The following is a 27,605-nucleotide window of genomic DNA, read 5'->3' on the forward strand; positions in this document are numbered from 1 at the left end:
AGTAGGTGTAGTAGTAATAATAATAATATTAGTAAATACCTCCAATTAGAAATATAGTATAGTTCTTCTGATTCACTGTCGCTTACCCCATGTGCAGGGCATTGCAGTAGCTTAGGTATCCATGGTTACGACCACTCATATAGTGACAGTTAGTTGTTGTAACGGGTCTGGGAGGTGGAACCTCTGAGCTACTATACAAAGGGACAGTCCTTGTAAGGAAGCGGGGGGCTCCCAGGGAAGGCGGGCAGGTAGTCACGGCAAGTGACAGGAACAGTCTCTGGGTAGAAGGGCAGGAGGTCACGGCAAGTGATGGGAACAGTCTCTTGACAGGCGGGTGGTCACGGCAAGTGACAGCAGGGTAAGAGTCTCTAGACAGGCAGGTGGTCACGGCAAGTGACGGCAGAGCCTCCAGGTAGGCTAGCAGGCGGGTAGCAAGTGAGCGCTCCCAGGTGAGCGGGTAAGAGTCTCTCGGCTGGCTGGCAGGTGGTCACGGCAAGTGACGGCAGAGCCTCCAGGTAGGCTAGCTGGCGGGTAGCAGGTGAGCGCTCCCAGGTGAGCGGGTAAGAGTCTCTCGGCTGGCTGGCAGGTGGTCTCAGGCAGGTATCAGGCAGGTGCTTCCTGATCCGCCGGCGGACTGGTCCATAGACAGACTGGCAGATGCAGGTAGACAGACTGTCGGACCGCAGGAATGCAAGCAGGTAGACAGAGCTGGAAAGTAGACTAGCAACGGAACCTGAGGGCTGAAGCAGAGGTGAAAGGCTTTGCAACAACTTTGCTCGGGCACCTCCATTTTGGAAGAGGTGCCTTATATATGGGAGCTCCACCGGCAATTGGTCGGGGACTCCTTAGGACGGCGCGCACGGCCCCTTTAAGAGAGAGGGAGCGTGCGCGCGCCCTAAGCACAGTGCCCGGGAAGCGGCGAGCGCTGCCAGCAGCGCGGGAAGAGGACGCCGAGGACGGAGCAGGGAGGTGAGAGGAACGGCGTCTCTGCCTAGCAGGAGGCAGGGACGCCGACGCTACAGTACCCACCCCCTTTAGGCCCCCCCTTTTTTAGGCCGGAGAGAAATTTATCAAGGATGAGCGGGGCATGGATGTTCTCCCGGGGCTCCCACGTTCTCTCCTCAGGACCAAACCCCTTCCAATCCACTAGAAAAAAGGTCTTTCCTCTTACCCTTTTGGTGGCCAGAATGCTCTCTACCTCAAACTCGTTTTCAGCGGAAACCGGAGCAGGAGGCGCACCTGTAGACTTGGAAAAAGAGTTAAGTACCACAGGTTTGAGGAGAGATACATGGAAGGAGTTAGGGATCCGCAAGTTGGCCGGGAGTTTCAATTTATAGGCCACCGGGTTGATTTGTTTGATAACTTCCAGTGGGCCGATGAACCGAGGCCCTAACTTGTAGGAAGGAATCCGGACATACTTGGACGAGAGCCAGACTTTATCTCCCGGACGGAATTGGGGCGGATCCAGACGTCTTTTGTCAGCCTGTTTCTTCATCCGCTCGGAGGACTGAAGAAGTACGGATCTGGTACTCTCCCAAATGGAGGAGAATTCGCTAGCAAGAGATTCCGCGGCCGGATTATCCACCGAGGCGGAGACGGGAAACGGGATCCGAGGATGTTGACCGTAGACAATAAAAAACGGGGATTTGGAGGAAGACTCGCTCTCGTGATTATTATAGGAAAATTCGGCCCACGGTAAAACATTCACCCAGTCGGACTGGTGGGCATTAACAAAGTGCCGGAGGTAACTGGTTAAAATTTGGTTGATCCGCTCTACTTGACCATTGGACTGTGGGTGATAAGTAGAGGAGAAGTCCAAGGTGACCCCCAGCAGTTTACACATGGCTCTCCAGAAGCGAGAGGTGAACTGAACTCCTCGGTCGGATACGATGTGGAGAGGGAGACCATGAAGACGGAAAATATGATGGATAAAGTCTTTAGCCAATTCAGATGCAGACGGAAGGCCCGGCAGGGGAATGAAGTGAGCCGTCTTAGAGAAGCGGTCAGCGACCACCCAAATAACAGTACAACCAGCAGAGATAGGGAGATCCGTTATAAAGTCCATGGCTATATGCTGCCACGGGGCAGCAGGTATGGGAAGAGGCAGAAGGCGGCCGGCTGGCAGATGTCTAGGAACCTTGTTGCGGGCGCAGGACGCACAGGCTGAGACCAAGTCTATTACGTCCTTGTGCAGGGTAGGCCACCAGTAATGCCGGGTAATAAGCAGGAGGGTCTTTTTCTGGCCAGCATGGCCAGCTAGCTTAGACGAATGTCCCCAGTGTAGGACTTTCTCACGATCAGGTACTGTTACGAACGTCTTACCGGGTGGAAGACGATTTAGATCCACGGGAGCCACCAGCATTACCTTGGCGGGGTCGATGATGTGCTTTGGCTCCTCCTCTAGATCGGAGAACAAAAAGGATCGGGACAAGGCATCAGCTTTGATATTTTTGTCTGCCGGGCGAAAATGAAGAATGAAATCAAAGCGGGCGAAGAACAAGGACCACCGGGCTTGGCGCGGGTTAAGTCTTTGGGCACTCTGGAGATAAGCCAAGTTTTTGTGATCCGTGTAGATTATTACCGGGTGAAGAGCCCCCTCGAGCAGGTAACGCCACTCCTCCAGTGCCAACTTAATGGCTAACAATTCTCGGTCTCCTATAGAATAATTGCGCTCAGATGAGGAGAAGAGTTTGGAGAAGAAGCCGCAGGTTACTATTCTTCCGGATGACGACTTTTGGGTGAGCACCGCTCCGGAGGAGGAAGCGTCTACTTCTAAGAAGAATTGTTTGTTGCTGTCCGGACGGTGCAGCACAGGAGCGGAGGAGAAAGCTTGTTTCAAAGACAGGAAGGCCTCCTCTGCCATGGACGGCCATTCTTTGGGATTAGCGCCCTAACGGGTGAGCGCGGAGATAGGGGCAGTCCGGGAAGAGAAGTGCGGAATGAAGAGGCGGTAGTAGTTGGCGAAGCCCAGGAACCGCTGGCTAGCCTTCAACCCTTCCGGTCGGGGCCACTTCTGGATGGCAGAAAGTTTCTCAGGATCCATTCGTAGACCGGTCTGAGAGATGATGTAGCCCAGAAACGGAAGCAAGGTCTGCTCAAAGAGGCACTTCTCAAATTTTGTGTAGAGGTGGTTTTGCCTGAGCCTGAGGAGGACCTGACGAACGTCCCTCCGGTGTGTGGGGAGATCCGGAGAGAAGACCAAGATGTCGTCCAGGTATACCACCACGCAGGAGTAGAGAAGGTCACGGAAGATATCATTGACCAACTCCTGAAAGACTGCGGGAGCATTACAGAGACCGAAGGGCATTACGAGGCATTCATAGTGGCCGTCCCGGGTATTGAATGCCGTCTTCCATTCATCCCCCTGACGGATACGAACCAGGTTATAGGCCCCACGGAGATCCAGCTTGGTGAAGATTCTAGCACCCCTCAGACGGTCAAATAATTCAGGAATGAGCGGAAGGGGATATTTATTCTTCACCGTGATCTGGTTAAGGCCTCTATAGTTTATGCAGGGACGAAGTGAGCCGTCCTTCTTTTTAACGAAGAAGAAGCCTGCTCCCGCCGGGGAGGTAGATTTCTGGATAAATCCCCGGGCCAGGTTCTCCTCGATATATTCAGACATGGACCAGGTCTCAGCAGCGGACAAAGGGTAGATACGCCCTCGGGGCGGAGTAGCGCCAGGTACCAAGTCGATACGGCAATCGTATGGTCTATGAGGAGGTAATATCTCTGCTTCCTTTTTATTAAAGACATCAGCTTAAGACCAATAGGGTACCGGCAGGCCGGGTAGATTGGCTGGGGGAGGAGAAGGACGGGCAGGACGAATGGGAACTAAACAAGTCTTATGGCAGTCCTGTCCCCAGCGAAGGACTTCTCCGGTCTGCCAATCAAGCACGGGTGCATGTCTCTGGAGCCAAGGTAGGCCAAGCAAAAGGGCATGAGAGAGTCCAGGTAGAACATGAAAGAAGATGCTCTCAGAGTGCAGCATTCCCACCTGCAGAGTTATGGGTTCGGTGATAAGTTGGATGGGATGCGGTAAGAGACCCCCGTCCACGGAGGCGACAGATAAGGGTGCGGCCAGAGGTTTGGTGGGAATGCGGTATTTCTCTACCAGGGACTGAGAGATAAGATTTCCGGCAGCTCCAGAATCAAGTTGAGCTAGTTCAACGTAACGGTTCTCCCCGCAGATGATAGAGACCGACAGCATCAGAGATGGAGAGGGTTTATTCTTGTCTAGGACGACCTCTCTGAGCGATCCTAGACACAGGCGTTTCCCGATCTCTCCGGGCAGGAACAGATTCGGTGCTCCTTACTGCCACAGTAGAAGCTGCTCCCCTCGGCACGGCGTGACTCTTGACGGGTTTTGACCACCTTGGTCTGGTCGACCTGCATAGGCTCGGGTGAGTGCGCCTGGGGAGTAACAGAGGAAGTGACGGGATTCTGGAAGGTAGGAGCAAGGCGCGGAAACCTCCTCTCACGGGTGACCTCTTTGGTACACTCCTGGAACCGGATGTCAATCCGGGTGGCAAGTGTTATTAAATCTTCGAGAGTGGTAGGAATGTCCCGACCGGCAAGTTCATCCTTAATCCGGCCGGATAGACCTTCCCAGAAGACGGACACCAGGGCGTCGTTATCCCAGGCAAGCTCAGAAGCAAGGGTACGGAACCGTATGGCATATTGGCCCACGGTGAGACTCCCTTGATGGAGGCGTAGCAGAGATGAGGCGGATGAGGTCTTTCGTCCTGGTTCGTCGAAGACTTTCCGGAAGGCCGTGAGAAAGGCTGGCAGGTTGGACACCAGGGGGTCTCCTCTCTCCCATAGAGTATTTAGCCAAGCCAGCGCCTCCCCAGTGAGATGGGACATGATGAAGGCCACTTTGGCTCGGTCGGTGGAAAACTGGTGTGCTAAAAGTTCGAAGTGCAGGGTGCACTGGTTAAGGAAGCCCTGTGCCTGACCGGGATCTCCACCAAAACGAGGCGGGGCGGAAAGGCGAGGACCGGGAAGGGATGCCATGGTATTGATGGGCAGCGGCGCTGCCGGGGTAGTAGTTGTGCGAGTGGAAGCAGCACCCGACGAGGCAGTCAGTGTGTCCAGGCGGGAGTGAACACTACGCAGGTGGCCCAAGATGGAGTCCTGTTGGGACCTCTGACGGGAAAGTTCATGACATAGGTCCGAGAGCGAGGGAGCTTGGGTGCCACCGGGTTCCATGGCCCGAGCAAACTGTAACGGGTCTGGGAGGTGGAACCTCTGAGATACTATACAAAGGGACAGTCCTTGTAAGGAAGCGGGTGGCTCCCAGGGAAGGCGGGCAGGTAGTCACGGCAAGTGACAGGAACAGTCTCTGGGTAGAAGGGCAGGAGGTCACGGCAAGTGAAGGAAACAGTCTCTAGACAGGCAGGTGGTCACGGCAAGTGACGGCAGAGCCTCCAGGTAGGCTAGCAGGCGGGTAGCAAGTGAGCGCTCCCAGGTGAGCGGGTAAGAGTCTCTTGGCTGGCTGGCAGGTGGTCACGGCAAGTGACGGCAGAGCCTCCAGGTAGGCTAGCAGGCGGGTAGCAAGTGAGCGCTCCCAGGTGAGCGGGTAAGAGTCTCTCGGCTGGCTGGCAGGTGGTCACGGCAAGTGACGGCAGGGCCTCCAGGTAGGCTAGCTGGCGGGTAGCAGGTGAGCGCTCCCAGGTGAGCGGGTAAGAGTCTCTCGGCTGGCTGGCAGGTGGTCACGGCTAGTGACTGCAGAGCCTCCAGGTAGGCTTGCTGGCTGGTAGCAAGTGAGCGCTCCCAGGTGAGCGGGTAAGAGTCTCTCGGCTGGCTCGCAGGTGGTCTCAGGCAGGTGCTTCCTGATCCGCCGGCGGACTGGTCCATAGACAGACTGTCGGACCGCAGGAATGCAAGCAGGTAGACAGAGCTGGAAAGCAGACTGGCAACGGAACCTGAGGGCTGAAGCAGAGGTGAAAGGCTTTGCAGCAACTTTGCTCGGGCACCTCCATTTTGGAGGAGGTGCCTTATATATGGGAGCTCCACCGGCAATTGGCCGGGGACTCCTTAGGACTGCGCGCGCGGCCCCTTTAAGAGAGAGGAAGCGTGCGCGCGCCCTAAGCACAGTGCCCGGGAAGCGGCGAGCGCTGCCAGCAGCGCGGGAAGAGGACGCCGAGGACGGAGCAGGGAGGTGAGAGGAACGGCGTCTCTGCCTAGCAGGAGGCAGGGAGGCCGACGCTACAGTTGTTAGTGGTCATAACATAACCATGGATACCTAAGCTACTGCAATGCCTGTACATGGGGTAAGCGACACAGCAAATGAGAAGAACTATACTACATTTCTAATTACAGGTATTTGGTAATATTATTACTACTCCTTCTACATATTGGGATAGGATCTTTGAGATGGGAATACCCCTTTACGTCACGGCCTTTCAGTCTGCACAGTAACGTCTCATCCACATCTTGCATACCCCTATCTTCTGTTTCTACTATGCAAATATATCTATTGTTCCTCAATAGTGAAACTGTAACACCAAGATGGAAAAGTGGAACTATGGAGATCGCAGGATGGATAGACATGTTACTGATCTGCAAATGATGACAAAATTGAAACATTTTTTTCAAAACGTCTATATTTATTATCAAGTTTAAGCACCATTCCCAGAGACATCCCCGCACTTACAGCCCTGGCTGCTATCTGTGAGGTTTTAAAGCGGTTGTCCACTACTCAGACAATCCCTTCTGAATCCGTTTCCCCCTCGTACAATAATAGCACTTATACTCACTTTTGGTACTGGAGCCGTTCCAGCACTGGTTCTCTGGAGGAAGTGCGAGGCAGCAACTGCTGTCACTTCCTCCGGTTGTATGTGATTTGTCCAAAGGAGTAAAGAGTGAAGCCAGCGCTGATTGGCCACTAGGATCATGTGATGTAACAATGTCACACAATCCCCGGAGAGTCACTCCCTACACCTCGGACAGTGCCAATACTGGAGGTGAGTATAGGTGTTATTGGGAGAGATATAGGCATTTCAGAAGAGCTTGTTTGAGTAGTGGACAACTCCTTTATTAGTTGTCTGAGTAATGTTCTGCCATGCTGAATGTACTTGGGCAAATCATCAAGATCCCCTGCTGGCAGCTTCCCTTGCAATTGCTGACCAATGAGGTCCCATATGTAGTTGATGGGAGAAAAGTCTGGAGACGCTGCAGGCCATGGTGGCTCATTTACACCTCACAGGCTGCTAACGGTAGGTAGCATGAACAAGATGCTCATCTCATGTTATGTTAAAAAATGTCTCCTGGGACACTTTGGAGTAATAGCCATACCACTGGTTTTACGATTGATCCATTTTCTGCAAGTGTAATTGGACATCACATACCAAGCTCAGTGTGTGAACAGTGTCTACAAATCATCAAAAGGGTGTTTGCACAACCTTGGACTACAAGCCAGACTTCCACCTACAGGAGTCCATCTACCTTATTCCACTGCTCTCAAAGGCTATAAAGGTGCAGAGCCAGACTGTAATGGAGACTGGAATGGAGGTCTGTCCTTTTCAGTGATGAGTGCCGGTTTTGTCTTGATTGCATTGATAGCTAAAAATTGGTCTGGGGGACACATGGGCAATATCATGAAGAGGTCTTCACAAGGGAACATCACACAAGTTCTGCTCATGGGTGGGGTGGTATAATGTACGGTAGGTGGACCTCTCTAGTCTGCATTCCATGTGCACTAACAGCTCAGCGTCACTTTGATTTGGCCGTAGAACCAGTGGTACGAAAATTTCTCCGAAGTGTCCCGGGAACCGTTTTTCAACACAACATCAGGCTGCATGTTGCTCAAGCTACTGTGAGCAGCCTGCGTGGCCTAAACCTACCAAGTCCTGCAGAGTCTCCGGACTTGTTTCCCATCTGAGATGTCATTGGTCGGCAATTGCAAAGGGAGCTGCCAGCAGCGGATTTTGATGATATGCTCAAGTGCATTCAGGGCAGCAGAACTTTACTCAGACAACCATTAATAACATCATTGATAGCAATGAAGGTGTGTAAGTGTGGGGATTCCTGTGAATGGTATCTCAATGACAGCAGCATGCGGAGCATGCTCTGATTGCTGCTATTTAACCTTTTAAATGCCACTATTGATCTATGACAGTGACAGTTAAGGTGCATGATTCTTTAAGCACTGTTTCGTTACCTAATTGCAGTGTGCCACAACAATCAAGGACCTGATGAAAGCCCCCATGGCTGAAAAGTTGGTCCTTCTTTGAAGACCAGCCACAGGCAGGGCTTCATAGGAGTTTGTCAGTTATCCGATATTCTGCAATAATTTCTTACTGCAATGTATAAAACAACAAGACCCCTAAGGAAAGATAAGAGTAAAATAAAAAGTCGTTAAAATATAAAATGTAGAAAAATATTAAAATTCTAATCCCCCCCCTTTTTGACAGTTTAAAAATAAAAAAATAAAAAAAAATCTTATTTGGTCCGTTGGTAAAGTCCAATCTATGAAAATATTACATTATTTAACCCTTTTAAAGCAAAAAATAATTGAAACCCCTGAATTGTGATCTTTCTGTCGCCACATCTTTTCTAAATAAATAAATAAAAATGTAATAAAAAGCTACAAAACGTCATATGTACCTCAAAGTGGTCCCAATAAAAAGGTCAGCTTGACATCCAAAAAACAAGCTGTAACTGTACTGACCTGAAGAATCATATGGCCGGGTCTGAGGATTATGCCTGATCCTGGCAGCTCCCCAGTCTTTCAGGCAATCTTGGCCGTGCTGCCCCCACTAGCAGAATACATCTACAGTTTGTGAAATGTTGCTAGAAACAAAAAATGTTTTCCAATGATGGCAGCAGCAAGGATTTTGATTTCCATGCCTCCATTCTGCTCTGTTACTTGAGATTCCTAGAGTGATGTACTGACCATGCAGCAATGTTCAAATTCACTGTCCAATTAAAGGGGTTTCAGAAAACCCATATCCCTCACCTGGAGTTTTGGTGTAAAAAAACCCAAAATCTGTGCTTTACTTATCCTTCCCGGGTCAAGAGCAGAGTCTCCGCCACCTCTTCTGCAGACCATAACAGATACTGGGAGCAGTGACATCAGCACTGCAGACCATAACAGATACCAGGAGCAGTGACATCAGTACTGCAGCCCATAACAGATACCGGGAGCAGTGACGTCAGTACTGCAAACAATAACAGATACCGGGAGCAGTGACATCAGCACTGTGGACCATAACAGATACCGGGAGCAGTGACATCAGCACTGCAGACCATAACAGATACCGGGAGCAGTGACATCAGTACTGCAAGCCATAACAGATACCGGGAGCAGTGACGTCAGTACTGCAAACCATAACAGATACCGGGAGCAGTGACGTCAGTACTGCAGCCCATAACAGATACCGGGAGCAGTGACGTCAGTACTGCAAACCATAACAGATACCGGGAGCAGTGACGTCAGCACTGTGCACCATAACAGATACCGGGAGCAGTGACGTCAGCACTGTGCACCATAACAGATACCGGGAGCAGTGACGTCAGCACTGCAGACCATAACAGATACCGGGAGCAGTGACATCAGTACTGCAAGCCATAACAGATACCGGGAGCAGTGACGTCAGTACTGCAGACCATAACAGATACCGGGAGCAGTGACATCAGTACTGCAAACCATAACAGATACCGGGAGCAGTGACATCAGCACTGCAGACCATAACAGATACCGGGAGCAGTGACATCAGCACTGCAGACCATAACAGATACCGGGAGCAGTGACGTCAGTACTTCAGACCATAACAGATACCGGGAGCAGTGACGTCAGCACTGTGGACCATAACAGATACCAGGAGCAGTGACATCAGTACTGCAAACCATAACAGATACCGGGAGCAGTGACGTCAGCACTGTGGACCATAACAGATACCGGGAGCAGTGACGTCAGCACTGCGGACCATAACAGATACCGGGAGCAATGACATCAGCACTGCGGACCATAACAGATACCGGGAGCAGTGATGTCAGCACTGCAGCCCATAACAGATACCGGGAGCAGTGACGTCAGCGCTGCAGACCATAACAGATACCGGGAGCAGTGACATCAGTACTGCAAACCATAACAGATACCGGGAGCAGTGACGTCAGCACTGCGGACCATAACAGATACCGGGAGCAATGACATCAGCACTGCAGACCATAACAGATACCGGGAGCAGTGATGTCAGCACTGCAGCCCATAACAGATACCGGGAGCAGTGACGTCAGCGCTGCAGACCATAACAGATACCGGGAGCAGTGACATCAGTACTGCAAACCATAACAGATACCGGGAGCAGTGACGTCAGCACTGCGGACCATAACAGATACCGGGAGCAATGACATCAGCACTGCAGACCATAACAGATACCGGGAGCAGTGATGTCAGCACTGCAGCCCATAACAGATACCGGGAGCAGTGACGTCAGCGTTGCAGACCATAACAGATACCGGGAGCAGTGACATCAGTACTGCAAACCATAACAGATACCGGGAGCAGTGACGTCAGCACTGCGGACCATAACAGATACCGGGAGCAATGACATCAGCACTGCAGACCATAACAGATACCGGGAGCAGTGATGTCAGCACTGCAGCCCATAACAGATACCGGGAGCAGTGACGTCAGCGCTGCAGACCATAACAGATACCGGGAGCAGTGACATCAGTACTGCAAACCATAACAGATACTGGGAGCAGTGACATCAGCACTGCAGACCATAACAGATACCGGGAGCAGTGACGTCAGCGCTGCAGACCATAACAGATACCGGGAGCAGTGACATCAGCGCTGCAGCCCATAACTGATACTGGGAGCAGTGACATCAGCACTGCAGACCATAACAGATACCGGGAGCAGTGATATGAGCACTGCAGACCATAACGGATACCGGGAGCAGTGACGTCAGCGCTGCAGCCCATAACAGATACCGGGAGCAGTGACGTCAGCGCTGCAGCCCATAACAGATACCGGGAGCAGTGACGTCAGCACTGCAGCCCATAACAGATACCGGGAGCAGCGACGTCAGCACTGCAGCCCATAACAGATACCGGGAGCAGTGATTTCAGCGCTGCAGCCCATAACAGATACCGGGAGCAGCGACGTCAGCACTGCAGCCCATAACAGATACCGGGAGCAGTGACAGAGCTCAACGCCTGACCCGGGGAGGGTGAGTTAAGGGCTTTTTTTTAACAAACTGCACCTGGGGACTGAGATTTTCTGAAAACCCCTTTAATGATTTTACTGTTTTCTACTTTATAATCAAATGGTTTATTACCCTTTTATGAGCCTCAAGTTAATCGTTTACAGATTTATGAGTTATATGTACGTTTTCTCTTTAAGGCAGCTGGATCTCATGAAGAAAAGTTGAAGAGTAGACAGGCTGAGATGATGGCACGTGGTTTGCCAAAGCTGAAGCCGATTCCAGGTGTAAAGCATGTCTTAGTGGTTGCTTCGGGCAAAGGAGGTGTGGGCAAATCAACCACTGCAGGTATAATAGACACATCCATATTACCATCTATCCATGCAGTGAAGACCAGTGGGAAACTACGGTTGACCGTACATTTCACTTGCAGCGACTGTTGCTGGGAAAATGTAGTAGTACATGGTCTCAATGCAATACATTGACAGGCAGGCTCTGCCAGAGCATCCTAGCAAAGGGGAGCTGATCATTGAAGTTGTCAAGTGTCTGAACCCCACCTGTCAGATATTAATGATAAATCCTAAGGTTTGGTCATCGTTATCAAATTTCTTGACAAACCCTTTAATTTTTAATTGCCAAAAGTAAGAATGTTTTTCCTCTCACCTAAATTGGGTGTCACAACACTGTTGTAGGATATCCCGGGACTAGGGGCTCTTTCCTGCCCTAGCTATCCCGGCTCCTCGGATTACTTCTGATGGTGAAGACGCCGGACCCACATGCCTTGCTGAGCCAGCCCTTATCTATCCCATTCCATCCAAGGAAGTGGGGAGTTGTAGTTTATAAGAATACACAAACCAGACTAAGAAGGGAAGACGTACAGGGATAAATGAAAATAACAATCATACAAATATGCACTCACAAACAACAGAGTGGAACACCGGGAAGTAAAGGAAGAAAAAAACAAATAGGAGAGGATAAGGATATGTACACAGACAAATCACCAAGCAACAGTCTTCAGAACAACACTCCAAATGCCTCTACCAACAACTGACACCTCCACTCCTCAGCAGGCAGTACAAGACTAACACTGGCAATCCAGATTGCCAGAGGCGAGTATATATAGCAGAGGGGAGTGGCCAACACTGAACAGCTGAGACCAGCAAAGCAGGAAAGCTCCAGAAGCTTTCAACTGCACAGATTAACCCCTGGACTGCTAACAGAAACCTGCACTGTTTAATATGATTGTGAAGTACTTCTAATCAGTGCAGGAGTATGTGAAATCAGACACCACAGTCTTCTTTTTTGTAATTTTTTTGTAATTAATAACAAAAGGAACGAAGGAACTTCGAGCTCAAGTGTGTGTGCCGCCAAAGAGATGCCGAGAAGTCTTGTCCTTTTGACCTTCCACAGAGCAGAACTTTTTTTAGTTGATGACACATTGGATGTAGCTGTCATCCCCCTTCCCTCCCCCCCCGCCACTTAACTTCATCATGAACATGGCTGAGCCAAGCGCAGTTTATTACAATGAGGATAAGCCAGATGCAGACACCTCTGCCAGGGCGTTATCTCCTGAAGGACCAGTAAACCAGCCAACATATCCAATACCTCATTCCCTAAAGCTGCCCATACAATTGACATGATTGGTTGAAATTGGTGGGCTCTGCCAACTTTACCTATCCTGTAAGTGGAGTCATAACATCTGACATCAGGAAACAGTCGGGAGACCCCATAAATATGAGATTAATAACCGATACTGCAAAAATGCGACATTTCGCCTTTTTAAAATGTTGATGTAGATCTCTATGTATATTTCTGTAATGTATTTAATGTGTGTCTTTTCCTGCTTCCATTTCCTTCCAACAGTCAATTTGGCGCTGGGAATTGCTGCGAGTGATCATGTAAGTAATATCCAAGGTAAAGTATACAAGGTTTGCACACTCATGGACGGCTGTGAAGGGGTCTATAAATGCTGCAAGGCCGCTGAGGGAAATTCTAGTTTTGCCATATAACGTAGGATAAAATCCAAACCAGAATCTCAGTTTGCAGACAGAGTTTTGCCCGTCATCAGTACAAAGTGTGAGATCTTGTTTGGCTGGGTGAGAAGCGTCTGACTGGGATCCAAGGGGTAATGTTTCTGCTTGTGGAGAGTGACATGCCAAGTCTGGCATGCCAATGTGAGGAGACTTTTAAGCCTTACAATGCTCCTCTGGGAAATGGAATATGCAAATTGCCTCTTCAGAGAGCAAGAGGATTAGAAATCTAGCACCACCTATTGGAAGCAGCGATCCTTAAAGTCAATATCGACCCTTTAACGACCCTTGTCATGTGACTTGGGATAAAAGCCAAAACAAAATTTCAATTTGCATGCACAGTGTTTCGGGGTATTGCCCCTCATCAGTGCAAATTGAGATTCTGGTTTGGCTTTTATCCTAAGTCATGTGGTAAGGCTGTTTGAAGGGTCGATATTGACTTGTAGGATCGCTGCTGCCTATAGGTGGCGCTAGAGTTCTAGTCCTCTTCCTCTCTGAAGAGGCAATTTCCACCAGGAGAATGTTACCCCTTGAATCCCTCTTTCACCAGCATAATTTTTTTTCCGGTGATTTTCCATTTTACTTTTAATTTTTTTTTACTCATTAACAATATCCAAATACCAAAACACTGTAGCAATGGTTAATTCACATCAGCACACACTGCCCAACTCGAATAATTCATGTACCTAAAAAAAAAAAAAAAAAATAGGTGTAAAGCAATTCATTAAAAGAATTCTATCTCTGACATGTGCACATCTCTCAAGCTGATGGCGAGCAGAGCTGTGACATCGTGATTAGGAAGCGAGGGGAGAAATAGAAAAAAGATGGGGGATCCCTTGTGGGGGAGTGACGTCGGCTAGGTGGAGCATGGTTTCGCCCTGTAGTATTGCAATTGGTGGATTTCTGAAATGTGATTCATTGGTGTAAAGTTGTGTCCCGTTTCCATGAGGTCCTCTATCCTCATTACTACTTGTATTCTGGTGAGCATGGTCTTACGGTCAGGATCTTCATCTATCAATATAGAGCAGAGATACATGAAGTTCTTCCTTAAAGAACCTGTTAGCACGATTTTGCAAGTTACAGTAAAGACCTGTCTTTTTTACGTCTTCTCTTTCGAACAAACTTTTCGACCATTTTCTCCTTCTGTACATCACATTTTTTGTCATCTCTATATATTATATATTTTTGATGCTCTAATAAACGGACTTCTAGGGAAACCTTAAAAACTTACAGGGCACGGGAAACTATCTCATCTGCAACAAGTTCTTATGATCTGTAGGTTTTGGATATAATCTTGTGCAAGTCGTGACAGTCATTGAGGTGGAAACTGAATTCACACGAAGCGTCTTCCGTTCCCACCCAGAACATCAAAATATCATCCAGATATCTGACTAGACCAGCTGATGTTCCCCAGAAGGAGACGCAGAACTCCTTACACGTTTTCTTAAGCCTCATTCACTGTTAATACTTAAGGACATGAGTGTTGTATAAATCTTGAGAACCATTGTATCTACAAATCCAGGTAAAAGCAGTGGGTCTACTGGATGCCGATGTGTATGGACCATCTATCCCCCGAATGATGAATCTGAAGGGAAATCCAGAAGTGTCAGACAGTAGGTGATGTCTTTTAACCAGTTCCTACCATTTCTTTTATATACACTGCTCTATTTTAGTGCAGGGATTGTTTCACATTGACTGTTCCAAGGATGTCAACCTTGAACCCAAGAAGGGTAAATGCCGAATCTATAGTGGTTACCGTCACTGTCATTATGCTGGACTTTCATTAGGCAGCACAGTGGACAATTCGGCTGACCATCTATTTAGGGGGATACTCGGCTTAGGAACACTAATGTCTAATAAGACAGTAGAAAACATCTCTCAATAATGGGGAGGAATTCATTTAGGTTTTTGTGACCGTTTACTGGCATCAAAAAGTCACAAATTTTGTCACGTTTTTGTGGAAATTTTTTGACACTTTGGGTCTGATTCATGAAAGCTTTGGAGAGTCAGAGAATGTTGGCACAACACTAGGCTACACTAAAATTTAGCAATTTCTTCACCACACTCCTGCAAAGTGTACAGAGTTGGGACGGAACAGGGACGTGGCAATCCCCACTAGTCAAATTCATGACCAGTGGCAGCGTTCCTTAAGCGCAAACCACTTGTCAGCTGCCCCGGGTTCATTAAGAGGCACCCGCTACCTAATTACTGACTCCAGCGTGCCTTCTTAACAAGACCGGTGTGAAAAATGCCAGTCATGATGAATCAAGGTCTTTGTGATTTTTTTTTGCCATCTTGACACTTTTGGAATTTGGGTGGGAAAATGGTCGTGGTTAGTTATACACATGAAAAATTAAAAGAAAATGTTGCAATTCTGACTTCAGTAGGGGGTAGTAAAGCCTTAATAAACATCTTAAGACAGAAGAGTTATATTTAAATATGCATCAAATATATCAAACCTTGTGCAATGTCAAGCAATACTGACTTCAGAAATTCCCCTTATGGTAAATTTACCCCTCTTTGTTTCCTTATTACAGAGAATTTGATGATTCCTCTCGTCAACTATGGAATTAAGTGGTAAGGCTGTCATACAGTAAAAAGCAAGGCTGTCATCCACAGCCTTTAACTTTCTTATTTAACACAAAGAAAGGATCAAATATTTTTCAAATTGGTAATCAAGTCCCATTTATATGACGTTCCCAATACTTTTTTTTTTAATGCTACAGATCTTGGATTTGGCATCTGCATGTCTCATCCTAGAGACACTTAGTGAACCCCTACAAAGCCTATAAAGCATTTAAACATGTTTTCAACTATAATCACCTTCCATGTGTTTTAGGTTATGTTCAACAAGAAGTTTCATGGCAAGAATATTGCTGCGGATTCTGCTGCAAAATCAAATAAAAAATGTGTCAAATAAACCTTTTCCTCCACATCCAATTTTTTTTGCATTTTTTTTTTGTGTCTACATAGCGGTATGAAGGCTTGTTTTTTGCATGATGAGTTGTAGTTTTTGAATAGCATAATTCACTTTACCATATAATTTATTGAAAAGCAGGTAAAAAAAAACCAATGCAGTGAAATGGTGAAAAATGCACAATTGTACTATTGTTTGCTCGCTCCACATTTGGTCGCCACCGCTATGACGTTCCTATGTTATTTTATGATAAAGGGATTAATACAAGTTATCACATATTTACATGAATATGTCTCATTGCCAGCGGTGCCACCACTAGGACCTCAGTGTTACTGCGAATATGGCTTTTGAGTGCCCCATTTAAATGGAGTGGTGGTCCTGCATGTGCACCACTTTTCAACTGCCTATGCAACTGCTTTTTTTTTTTTTTGTTTGTTTTTTAGGTAAAGCCATTTACACTACATTTTTAGCAAATATCACAAGCACAGCTGTATGGACAAGCTCTTTAATGCCCTTATGTTTATACCTTCCTCGTCCTGACTTCTATAAAAGTAAAAGCCAAGATAGCCGCTCACAGCCCTCCCATGTGCGGGGGACCCACTTAATATTGTGTTCTTCTCGTGAACCAGTAAATGACACTCGTTTAGTTGTGAGTAAACATAATGATTCATTGGATCCGATATGCACACAATGTATCATTGCCACACATTTGCCGAACAGATGCCCTCAATATGATCTTGTCAGACGCAAACACACAAGCGGAGTCAGAGATTTATGACTATATACAGCACAGACTGACTCATTAGCCTGACGTCTGTTTGTTCAGCTGACTCTTCTGTGTTTTACACCAGCATGTCCATGGGTTTCCTTGTGGAAGAGACAGCTCCGATAGTATGGAGAGGGCTGATGGTCATGTCTGCAATTGAACGATTACTCAGACAGGTGGGTTAATGACAATACGTCATCACTATTGATTGTAATTGATAAAGAGATGTGCCCTATTTAAATTCTGTCTTGTAGTAATGTTGTGGTGTCTTTGTGCAGGTCGATTGGGGCGAGTTGGATTACCTGGTTATAGACATGCCACCTGGAACTGGAGACGTGCAGCTGTCAATCTCTCAGAACATCCCGATCTCTGGTATTGGCAAAACACACCCTATTATGTACTGTCTGACAGAAAAATAAGCCTGTGGTTCACTTTGCCTCGTGGCTCAGTTCTGTGGCTGGTATGAATAGGAGCAATTAGCCTCCGGATGGGCCTGTAATGTAAATGATCGCATTCCCCATGAAATAACAATTCTGAAGCATCTTTACCTACTCTTCATGGTACATTGCATTAGTTATTCTTTTTGGAAAATACATATACTGTATTTTTCAGACTATAAGACGCACCGGACCATAAGATACACCTAGGTTTTAGAGGAGGGAAATAGAAAAAAAAATGTAAGAAAAAAATGTGGTCATGATGCACTAAGTGGGAGGGGGTCTGTTGCTGACACTAGTATATGGGTAATGTCCCCCAATTCTGTTAATATCCCCCGTCCTGGTATATATGTCCCCCCTTTTTACTATATGTGGCCCCCATCCCCATCCTAGTGTGCATGGCAACCCAATCACCCATCCTGGTATGCATGGCACCCCCTGATCCCCATCCTGGTATGTATGGCACCCCCTGATCCCCATCCTGGTATGCATGGCACCCCTTGATCCCCATCTTGGTATGCATGGCACCCCTTGATCCCCAGCTTGGTATGCATGGCAACCCCTGATCCCCATCCTGGTATGCATGGCACCCCTCATCCTGGTATTCATATCACCCCTCATCATTCTTCCTGGTATGCATGGCACCCTCATCCCTCTTCCTGGTATGTATGGCACCCCTCATCCCTCTTCCTGGTATGCATGGCCACCCTCACCCCTCTTCCTGGTGTGCTTGGCACCCCACATCTTGGTATACATGGCCCACCTCATCCCTTTTTCCTGGCATGCTTGGCACCCCTTATCCTGGTATGTATGGCCCCCCTCATCCCTCTTCCTGGTATGCATGGCCCACGTCATCACTCATCCTGGTATGCATGGCACCCCTCATCCCTCTTCCTCGTATGCTTGGCACCCCTCTTCCTGGTATGCATGGCACCCCTCATCCTGGTATGCATGGCACCCATCATCCCTCTTCCTGGTATGTATGGCACCCCTCATCCTTCTTCCTGGTATGTATGGCCCACCTCATCCTTCTTCCTGGTATGTATGGCCCCCCTCATCCCTCTTCCTGTTATATATGGCACCCCTCATCCCTCTTCCTGGTATGTATGGCACCCCTCATCCCTCTTCCTGGTATTTATGGCCCTCCTCATCCCTCTTCCTGCTATGTATGGCACCCCTCATCCCTCTTCCTGGTATGTATGGCACCCCTCATCCCTCTACCTGGTATGTATGGCACCCCTCATCCCTCTTCCTGGTATGTATGGCCCCCCTCATCCCTCTTCCTGGTATGTATGGCCCCCCTCATCCCTCTTCCTAGTATGTATGGCCCCCCTCATCCCTCTTCCTGGTATATATGGCACCCCTCATCCCTCTTCCTGCTATGTATGGCACCCATCATTCCTCTTCCTGGTATGCATGGCACCCCCTGATCCCCATCCTGGTATGTATGGCACCCCCTGATCCCCATCCTGGTATGTATGGCACCCCCTGATCCCCATCCTGGTATGCATGGCACCCCCTGATCCCCATCTTGGTATGCATGGCACCCGCTGATCACCATCTTGGTATGCATGGCACCCCCTGATCCCCATCCTGGTATGCATGGCACCACTCATCCCTCTTCCTGGTATGTATGGCCCCCCTCATCCCTCTTCCTGGTATGTATGGCACCCCTCATCCCTCTTCCTGGTATGTATGGCACCCCTCATCCCTCTTCCTGGTATGTATGGCCCACCTCATCCCTCTTCCTGGTATGTATGGCCCACCTCATCCCTCTTCCTGGTATGTATGGCACCCCTCATCCCTCTTCCTGGTATGTATGGCCCCCCTCATCCCTCTTCCTGGTATATATGGCACCCCTCATCCCTCTTCCTGCTATGTATGGCACCCATCATCCCTCATCCTGGTATGCACGGCACCCCCTGATCCCCACCCTGGTATGCATGGCACCCCCTGATCCCCATCCTGGTATGCATGGCACCCCCTGATCCCCATCCTGGTATGCATGGCACCCCCTGATCCCCATCCTGGTATGCATGGCACCCGCTGATCACCATCTTGGTATGCATGGCACCCCTCATCCTGGTATTCATATCACCCCTCATCATTCTTCCTGGTATGCATGGCACCCCTCATCCCTCTTCCTCCTTCCTAGTATGTATGGCACCCCTCATCCCTCTTCCTGGTATGCATGGCACCCCACATCTTGGTATGCATGGTCCACCTCATCCCTTTTCCTGGCATGCTTGGCACCCCTTATTCTGGTATGCATGCCCCCCCTCCTCATCCCTCTTCCTGGTATGCATGGCACCCCTCATCCCTCTTCCTGGTATGTATGCCCCACCTCATCCCTCTTCCTGGTATGTATGGCCCCCCTCATCCCTCTTCCTGGTATGTATGCCCCCCCCCTCATCCCTCTTCCTGGTATGTATGGCACCCCTCTTCCTGGTATGTATGGCACCCCTCATCCCTCTTCCTGGTATGTATGGCACCCCTCATCCCTCTTGCTGGTATGTATGGCACCCCTCATCCCTCTTCCTGGTATGTATGGCACCCCTCATCCCTCTTCCTGGTATGTATGGCACCCCTCATCCCTCTTCCTGGTATGTATGGCACCCCTCATCCCTCTTCCTGGTATGTATGGCACCCCTCATCCTTCTTCCTGGTATGTATGGCCCCCCTCATCCCTCTTCCTGGTATGTATGGCACCACTCATCCCTCTTCCTGGTATGTATGGCAACCCTCATCCCTCTTCCTGCTATGTATGGCACCCTTCATCCCTTATCCTGGTATGTATGGCACCCCTAATCCCTCTTCCTGGTATGTATGGCACTCCTCATTCTAATTCCTGGTATGTATGGCACCCCTCATCCCTCTTCCTGGTATGTATGGCACCCCTCATCCCTTTTCCTGGTATGTATGGCACCCCTCATCCCACTTCCTGGTATGTATGGCACCCCTCATCCCTCTTCCTGGTATGTATGGCCCTCCCTCATCCCTCTTCCTGGTATGTATGGCCCTCCCTCATCCCTCTTCCTGGTATGTATGCCCCCCCATCCCTCTTCCTGGTATGTATGCCCCCCCATCCCTCTTCCTGGTATGTATGGTCCACCTCATCCCTCTTCCTGGTATGCATGGCACAGCAATCCTCAAACCTGGTATGCTTGGCACCCCCCATCCCATGCGGCACACAAAAAAATAAACACTTCTGCTCACCTTCCTTACCTGTGCTCCAGCACTGTGTCCTGCTCTGCTGCCGACACTGATCTCACTGTGTGAGCCTCTCATGGCTTCACCGCCATTCGCCCTCACACTGTGAGATGCTGTGCCGGAATAGTCACTGCTCACCGCACCGGGACTGTGTGCGTGGGGAGCAGTGATAATTCATTCTCTCTAATAGCGTGCACACTGTACCCGCAGCGCGGCTCCTGCAGCGACCGGCGGTCAGTGTGCCTGCTATTAAAATGCATGGATATTCACCCCTCTCCTCTCCCATGTGAGTGGGTTGTAGTGAAAATTCATGGTTTTTAATAGCAGACACACTGACCGCCGGCCGCTACAGGAGCCACGCTGTGCGGGTACAGTGTGCACGCTATTAAGGAAAATGAATATTCACTAGTCCCCATGGATGTGGGAAGCAGTGAATATTCATTTTCTTTATTAGCAGGCACAGTGTAGGCTGCAGCTGACGGTTGCAGCCTCCGGTGCCTGGCTCCTCCACCATCGCTGCTCCGCCACAGCCACCCACATACATTCGGACTATAAGACGCACCCCCCACTTTCCTCCAAAATTTTGGAGGAAAAAAAGTCTTATAGTCTGAAAAATACGGTATATTTTTATTAATCATAAAAATAACTAATTAAAATGGCAAGGGACCTCATAGAAAATGAGGACGCTCCACAGCCAAAGAGTATATTAGCTATGCTACATATATACAATAAATATTATAAATCAAAATTAAAAATTTATATAGAAAGTATCAGTAGTTTCTAGGTGCCTCCTGACTAAGAAGTGCGAAACGCACATTGATTGGAGGGATGCACGGCAACTAAGTGTATTGAGAGTTTCTTTATATTATAATTTATTAGATTTTTTGTCACTGTAACATTAGTTCTAACTATGCCTGGAAACTACTGATAATTTCTATACGAATTATTCATATGCATCCTTCCACCCAACCCGCGTTTCGCACTTCTTCGTCAGGCTGCACTTAGAAAATACTGATTTATAATATTTATTGCATATGTGTAGCATAGCTAATATACTCGTTGGCTGTGGAGTGTCCCCATTTTCTATGAGTTTCCTTGTCATTGTAATTATTATTTATTCTTATAATTACTAAAGATAAATGTTTATCTATGGGACTTTGTTTTCATTGTACTTATTTGTGCAGTTTAGCTCATTTGTGGTTTTGTATCTTTTCAGTAAGTTTAAAAAAAAAAGTTCTGCCAGTATTGTTGTTTCTTGGAGAAATTACAAGTATTTTACTAAAGTGACTGATCAGGAAAGCTGACAGATCACTTCTTTTCCCTGAAGGTTCCATTAGTAGTAAAGAGAATACAAATTGTGCTTTAGTTACCCTGCCTGGGTCCAGCGCTGGGTCTCAGTGGCTGCTCGCTGTGTCACGTCGACAGCACTGCAGACAGCTGAGCTCGGCAGCTCTGCCGATATTGAGGGCACGAGCCGCTGACATCACTGATCGGCTTCCGCGCTGTAACATATACAACTGACGCGGCAACCAAGACTCAGCGCTGGATTCAGGCAGGGTAGGTAAAGCAAAATGTTTGTTTTTTTAGCTACTAAGAATTTTATAGGAAAAACTTTTCAGAAAGGGGACAACCCCATTAAGATCTATTCCCATTAATTTTCAGAAAGGGGACAAACTTTTTAAGATCTATTCACATTAGTATTGCAGCCATGTATATACAACTGCAGTTAAAGTAAATCCCCTGAAAATTCCAGTTCTTAAAGTTCTGGGTCCCCATAGCTTTTCCAGGTGGTCTGACTGCAGCCTAAACATTGGTCACAGTTACAACATGACTTAGTTATTTTATTTACATTTTATCTAAGTAGCATTCAGATGGTCTAATTTCGACATGTTAACAAGGATCCACCGGCTTAAAGCACCACTCTCCGGCTTTTTTTTTCAGCGCTGGAGTGGCGCTTTAAATATTAGCTCCCTGCTCCCGGTCACATACTCAGCCTCCGGCGTCTTCACCATTATTGGGCACCACTCCGGTCCCGCAGCACCATCTTGTGACAGTAGCTTCTATCAGGCTGGAAGTCAGAAGCTAAGTCACACTCTCTCAATACAAGTCGATAAGAGCCAGAACGAGACTCTCATAGACTTGTAGACCGTCAGCTCAAGTGTTTCATGGAGTGGCACAGAAGTCACTTTTTGCCGGAGACCGACGGGAGCGGCGGCGAAAACTGATGAAAATGCCGGAAGGTGAGTATCAGACAGGGGGCAGGGGACTTAAATGTAAAGCATCACTCCAGCGGTGCAAAAAAAAATGCTGGAGTGGTGCTTTAATACAAGTCAATCAGCTCACATTTACAGTCTTTTTCCAGGGTCCAACAAAAACTGATGGTAACAAAACAATATTGTAATCAATATAAATGATATAAAATATATATAAGAGGTGTTGTCTTTGGCATTTTACTGTCATCTATGTATTTTCATGGATCACTACAGTACATGGTGAGTTAAAATGTTGAGTGTGTCTTCCCGACCCCTGGCCTGTAGTGTTGGCCATTACAAGTTCTCGGCAGGAGGCAGTGGGAGCAGAGTCTCATTCCAGTCAGTGAGTGGGAGCAGATTAACCAAATGATTCATCTTCCCAGGGGCCGTGATCGTCTCAACTCCTCAGGACATCGCACTGCTGGATGCTCGTAGAGGGGCCGAAATGTTTCAGAAAGTCAACGTTCCTGTAAGTTCCAGCTCTGTTATGCCAAGCATGCTCCTTATCTTATCAAGAATGATTGCTTCCAACTGTTAGGACATTTATTAATATTTCGCACATCCACGATTTTGCAACAGTAACTGTAAATGAATGTACTCCTCATTATTGAGATACTTCATCCATTACTATTCATAGATCACGTTGCCTTTTAGATGTCAGGAATTCTGTCTGAAAGGTGAAAGTGTAACTTGAAATTTTAACTTGCCCCAGAGTTTTCTCACCCTCCTGGCTCCTCGAATCTTTCCTGTTGACAGGAAAATAGGGCTGTCAGCATTTATCTTTATTGCATGTTTCCACTATAAAAGGAAGCAGATGCGACTTGCAGACCAGCCACCAGGAGGGAGTTGAGGCTCCTCTGAAGTGAAAATTGCATTTACAGTGGAAGATAACTAGAAATTACATCCTAAAGTCTGGAAGGAGTTTTCCCTTAAATGGGTTGTCCGGGACTTTAATATTAATGGTAAATCCTTAGGATCGGTCATCAATATCTGATCAGTGGAGGTGCGACACCCGGCACCCCGCCGATCAGCTGTTCCAGGTGTTGGACTCAACTGCTCAGTTACGGAGCTGCACAACGCCGTCGACTGTATAGTGGCCGCGACCAGGTACTGCACTTCCGCTGCTATTCAAAACAATAGGGGGCGGATGTGCAGTAACCAGCCGTGGCCACTATTCTGTCAACTGAGTTGTGCAGCTCTGTAACTGTGCAGTTCTGGCCACTGATCGGCGGGGGTGCTGGGAGTAGCACTTCCACCAATCAGATATTCATGACCTAAGGGTAGGCCATGAGTGTTAAAGTCCCGGACAACCTAGTTAAAAGTATGTGCACACAGCCACTGGGCAAATAAGCAGCGGATTCTCTGTCCTAATTGTTTCAGCAGATTTCATTGTGCACCAAAGTAACATTATTATAAATGAGATTTTAAGAATGGTCTTCCACCCGCTTCAAATAAAATGTGACATGTAAATTGACCTTCTTAATTTATACTTGTTTCACCCCTCACAATACAAAGGGTAAAATGTGCAGAAAATCCCCATCATTTCCGCAACGCAGCGATATTGAAGTATATTTTTCTTCTTATAAGTTCTGCAAGGGTTAAGTCTCAAGTGTAGTACCCTCAGTATAAACTATATTACTGTAACTAACAATCTTCTTATTTTGTATTCTGTTTGGTAGGTGCTGGGCTTAGTGCAGAACATGAGTGTTTTCCATTGTCCAAAATGTGACCATAAAACCCATATCTTTGGAGCAGATGGGGCACAGCGACTTGCTGCTGCAATGGGACTTGATATTTTAGGTACAAGGCTCTTTAGTTTCCACCTCTGATCACCAGTTTCCACCCTCTGCCCTGTCATCTTGCTAAAGGGTAGTCACCTGTATGATCAGGTTACACATAGACTTGAATTTTATTATTTAAACGTATCCATGCAGAAGAAAAATTGTGTTTTATTTTCTTTTACCCATCCATATCAGTAATGTGTGTTCAGTGTATGCATTAAAATACTGACCGGTTGTTGTCGTCTGCCGTTTCCAGCTCTGCTCCAATCCCTCTTCTGCACCATGTGAGTGGCTCACACAGCCTTTCTGTGTGGACCTGAAGTCACTTGCTCAGTGTAATACTATGAGATTCAGAATTAGGCTGTTATTCACAAAAAAAGGATCCATGTAGCGTAAATTCCATAAAAAGTTGATATTCATTCCATTTTGTTAAAAACACGGGTAGGGCTATCTATACATTTAAACGAAAATAACTATTTCACTCTGACACGTTTCTGGCCGAAGCCCTTAGTCATAGAGTAGGCTGTTATTCACTTACATTAAGAAAGGAGCTTGCAAGAAAGATCTATGGTGACATGATAGAGGAGAGGCCCGTTGGAGCACTACAAATGGCAGAAGGCTGCGACTAGTAAAATTGTTTTAATACATACACTGAACAAACATTATTGTTAACTAATGGATGGGGAAATGAGAGAAAAAAAAACACTGGAGTGAAACTTTATTGTTGTATCTATGTAATTTTTATATAGGCTATGAATAGGCCTTTGTACATTAGAATAGTTTACGGACTCCATGTATAAAGTGCCAGAAGAGCAGAATTCCCCCTCATGTGACCCCATTTTGGAGATTACACCCCTCACTGAATTTATTTACAGGTGTAGTGACGATTTTGACTACATGGGTGTTTTCCAGAAACAAGCAGCAGTGAATGTTGCTGACTGAAACTGGCAAATTGCTGTTGTAGTGACCAGTACGTTGTAGTGCCCAGCCCGTGCTTCTGGAGACACTGATCCCATAAATTAAGCGGGCTCTCATCGCTACAGAAATGCCAAATGTGGATCTAAACTGCAGTTTAAGCACACTGTGGGGCTCAAAAGGGAGAGGGACATTTGGATTTGTGAGCACAGAATTCACTGGATTTTTTGGGTGGGCATGAAGCCATTTCGCTTTTCCGGAGCCTTTGTGCTACCAGTAATGTGGAAGCCCCTTATGATAAAAGACCTGAGTGGGGACTTGCTTTTATTGGGAACATTTTACATAACATTTTGGATCACATTTATCCTGAGCTGTATGCTGAGCACTTACATTGGGGATTCCATCTAAATCTCCAAATGACGTGAGCTCGCCTAGGGATCCATTCACTATAATGAGGCAGCTGTGAATATATACAATCGTGGCCAAAAGTTTTGAAACGGACACAAATATTGGTTTTCACAAAGTTTGCTGCTTCAGTTTTTAAAGTGGCAATTTGCATTAAGTTTAGATTGTTATGAGATGTATTCCTTGCCATGAAAATTAACTTAATTACAAAAACACAATTTCTACTGAATTTTACCCTGCCATAATGTGACCTGCTGACATAATTTCAGTGTTCTTTTCTTTATCTCATTTGAAAGTGTTACCAAGAACAAGGAAGCTGAAAACCCTCTGCTATGCTGACTGAATTATAAGAACAAACTGGTTACTTTAAATGGGGGCTGATGCTTGAAATCAATGTCTCTTCTGTTAACACATGTAGTCATCATTGCTTTGCATCAAAAGAGCTTTACAGGAAAGAACATTGCTGCTTGTAAGATTGCCCCTAAATCAGCCATTTATCAGATCATTAAGAACTTCAAAGAGAGAAGTTCAATTACTGTGAAGAAATTCCGGCAAGTGCCAGGACCGTCTCCTAAAGATGATTCAGCTGCGGGACCGGTTCAGCACTAGTGCAGAGCTTGCTCAGGAATGGCAGTAGGCAGCTGTCTGTGCATCTTCACTTACTGTCAGCCGAAGGCTTTTGGAGGTTGGCCTGGTGGAGACTTTTCCTCTGTGGGAGGGTTCTCACTCACAATTTTACCTAAGAACACTGCCATGATTAAAGAATGGGATCAAAACATCCTCCAATAGCAACTTTTCCCAATCCTCCAGGAGGAATTTGGTCATGAACAATGCTTTTCTCAACATGATGGAACACCAAGTCACACGGCAAAAGTGAGAGCTAAGTGTCCCGGGGGAAACAAAAATTTGACATTTGGGACAATGGATGGGAAACTCCCCAGATCGCAATCCTCAAGCGGGTGGTAAAACAAATCCACAAAAATTGTGATAATCTCCAAGCACTGATTAGATAAGAATGCGTTGCCGTCAATCAGGATTTGGCCTAGAAGCTGATATCCAGCTTCCATGGCAAAGTGCAGAAGTCTTGACAAATAAGGGTTAACACTATAAATATTACGTTCTGTATAAATCTGATGTATTTGTCAATTAAAGTGTAAGAAAAGTATGAAATACTTATAATTGTACTTCAGTAACCAGAGAAACATCTGACTAAAGGATCTAAAAACACAGAAGCAGAAAAATTTGTGTCTCAAAACTTTTGGCCGCGACTGTACGATACACTAAATGGTGATGTTACATATGAAGTGTCCCAATAGTGTGCCAGCTAGGTGCTAGGTATTGCTTCCAATTCAATAATGCAACCATCCTGACATGATAAAAAAATATTTTATACTATGTGAGAGTGGCCATGCTTCTAGAACCAATGCTTATACTCAACTCTGCCCTTGTGCATATAGACCATGTACCGTTTATTAATCTTTTCTGTGTTCCAACAGGTGATATCCCTCTACATATTAATATACGAGAGACCTGCGACTTGGGCAAGCCGGTAGTTGTATCTGATCCAGAGAGCAGTGAGGTGAATATTGCAGCAGAGCCAATAAGTAGAGATGAGCAAAATATTGAAATTACCCCGATCCGGCGTCTAGATTGGTAATCCATGGCAGCCGGACCAAAGCAGTGTTCATTACTGCACCGACACTACTCTGCTCTGAGGCCTGGAGAACGCCAGGGGC

The 27,605-nt window shown here is 47.2% G+C and overlaps 1 protein-coding gene across 2 annotated transcripts in view; it reads left to right on the forward strand.

Annotated features, from left to right (window-relative positions):
- Positions 1–27,605, forward strand: part of NUBPL (NUBP iron-sulfur cluster assembly factor, mitochondrial) — a 29,977-nt gene that overhangs the window by 1,835 nt on the left and 537 nt on the right. Inside the window, exons 2-10 of one of the 2 annotated variants that reach the window (XM_073639071.1) lie at positions 11,357–11,504; positions 13,020–13,054; positions 14,709–14,799; positions 15,724–15,763; positions 16,955–17,045; positions 17,148–17,241; positions 23,152–23,237; positions 24,448–24,568; positions 27,366–27,448. In XM_073639071.1, the coding sequence (XP_073495172.1) occupies positions 11,357–11,504; positions 13,020–13,054; positions 14,709–14,799; positions 15,724–15,763; positions 16,955–17,045; positions 17,148–17,241; positions 23,152–23,237; positions 24,448–24,568; positions 27,366–27,448 (789 nt within the window). The remainder of the gene's footprint in view (positions 1–11,356; positions 11,505–13,019; positions 13,055–14,708; positions 14,800–15,723; positions 15,764–16,954; positions 17,046–17,147; positions 17,242–23,151; positions 23,238–24,447; positions 24,569–27,365; positions 27,449–27,605) is intronic. The other variant, XM_073639072.1, reaches the window with a different exon arrangement.

Source organism: Phyllobates terribilis, unplaced genomic scaffold (assembly GCF_046119375.1).
Source record: "Phyllobates terribilis strain yellow unplaced genomic scaffold, ASM4611937v1 Scaffold_7__3_contigs__length_470593459, whole genome shotgun sequence".
Lineage (NCBI taxonomy): Eukaryota > Metazoa > Chordata > Amphibia > Anura > Dendrobatidae > Phyllobates > Phyllobates terribilis.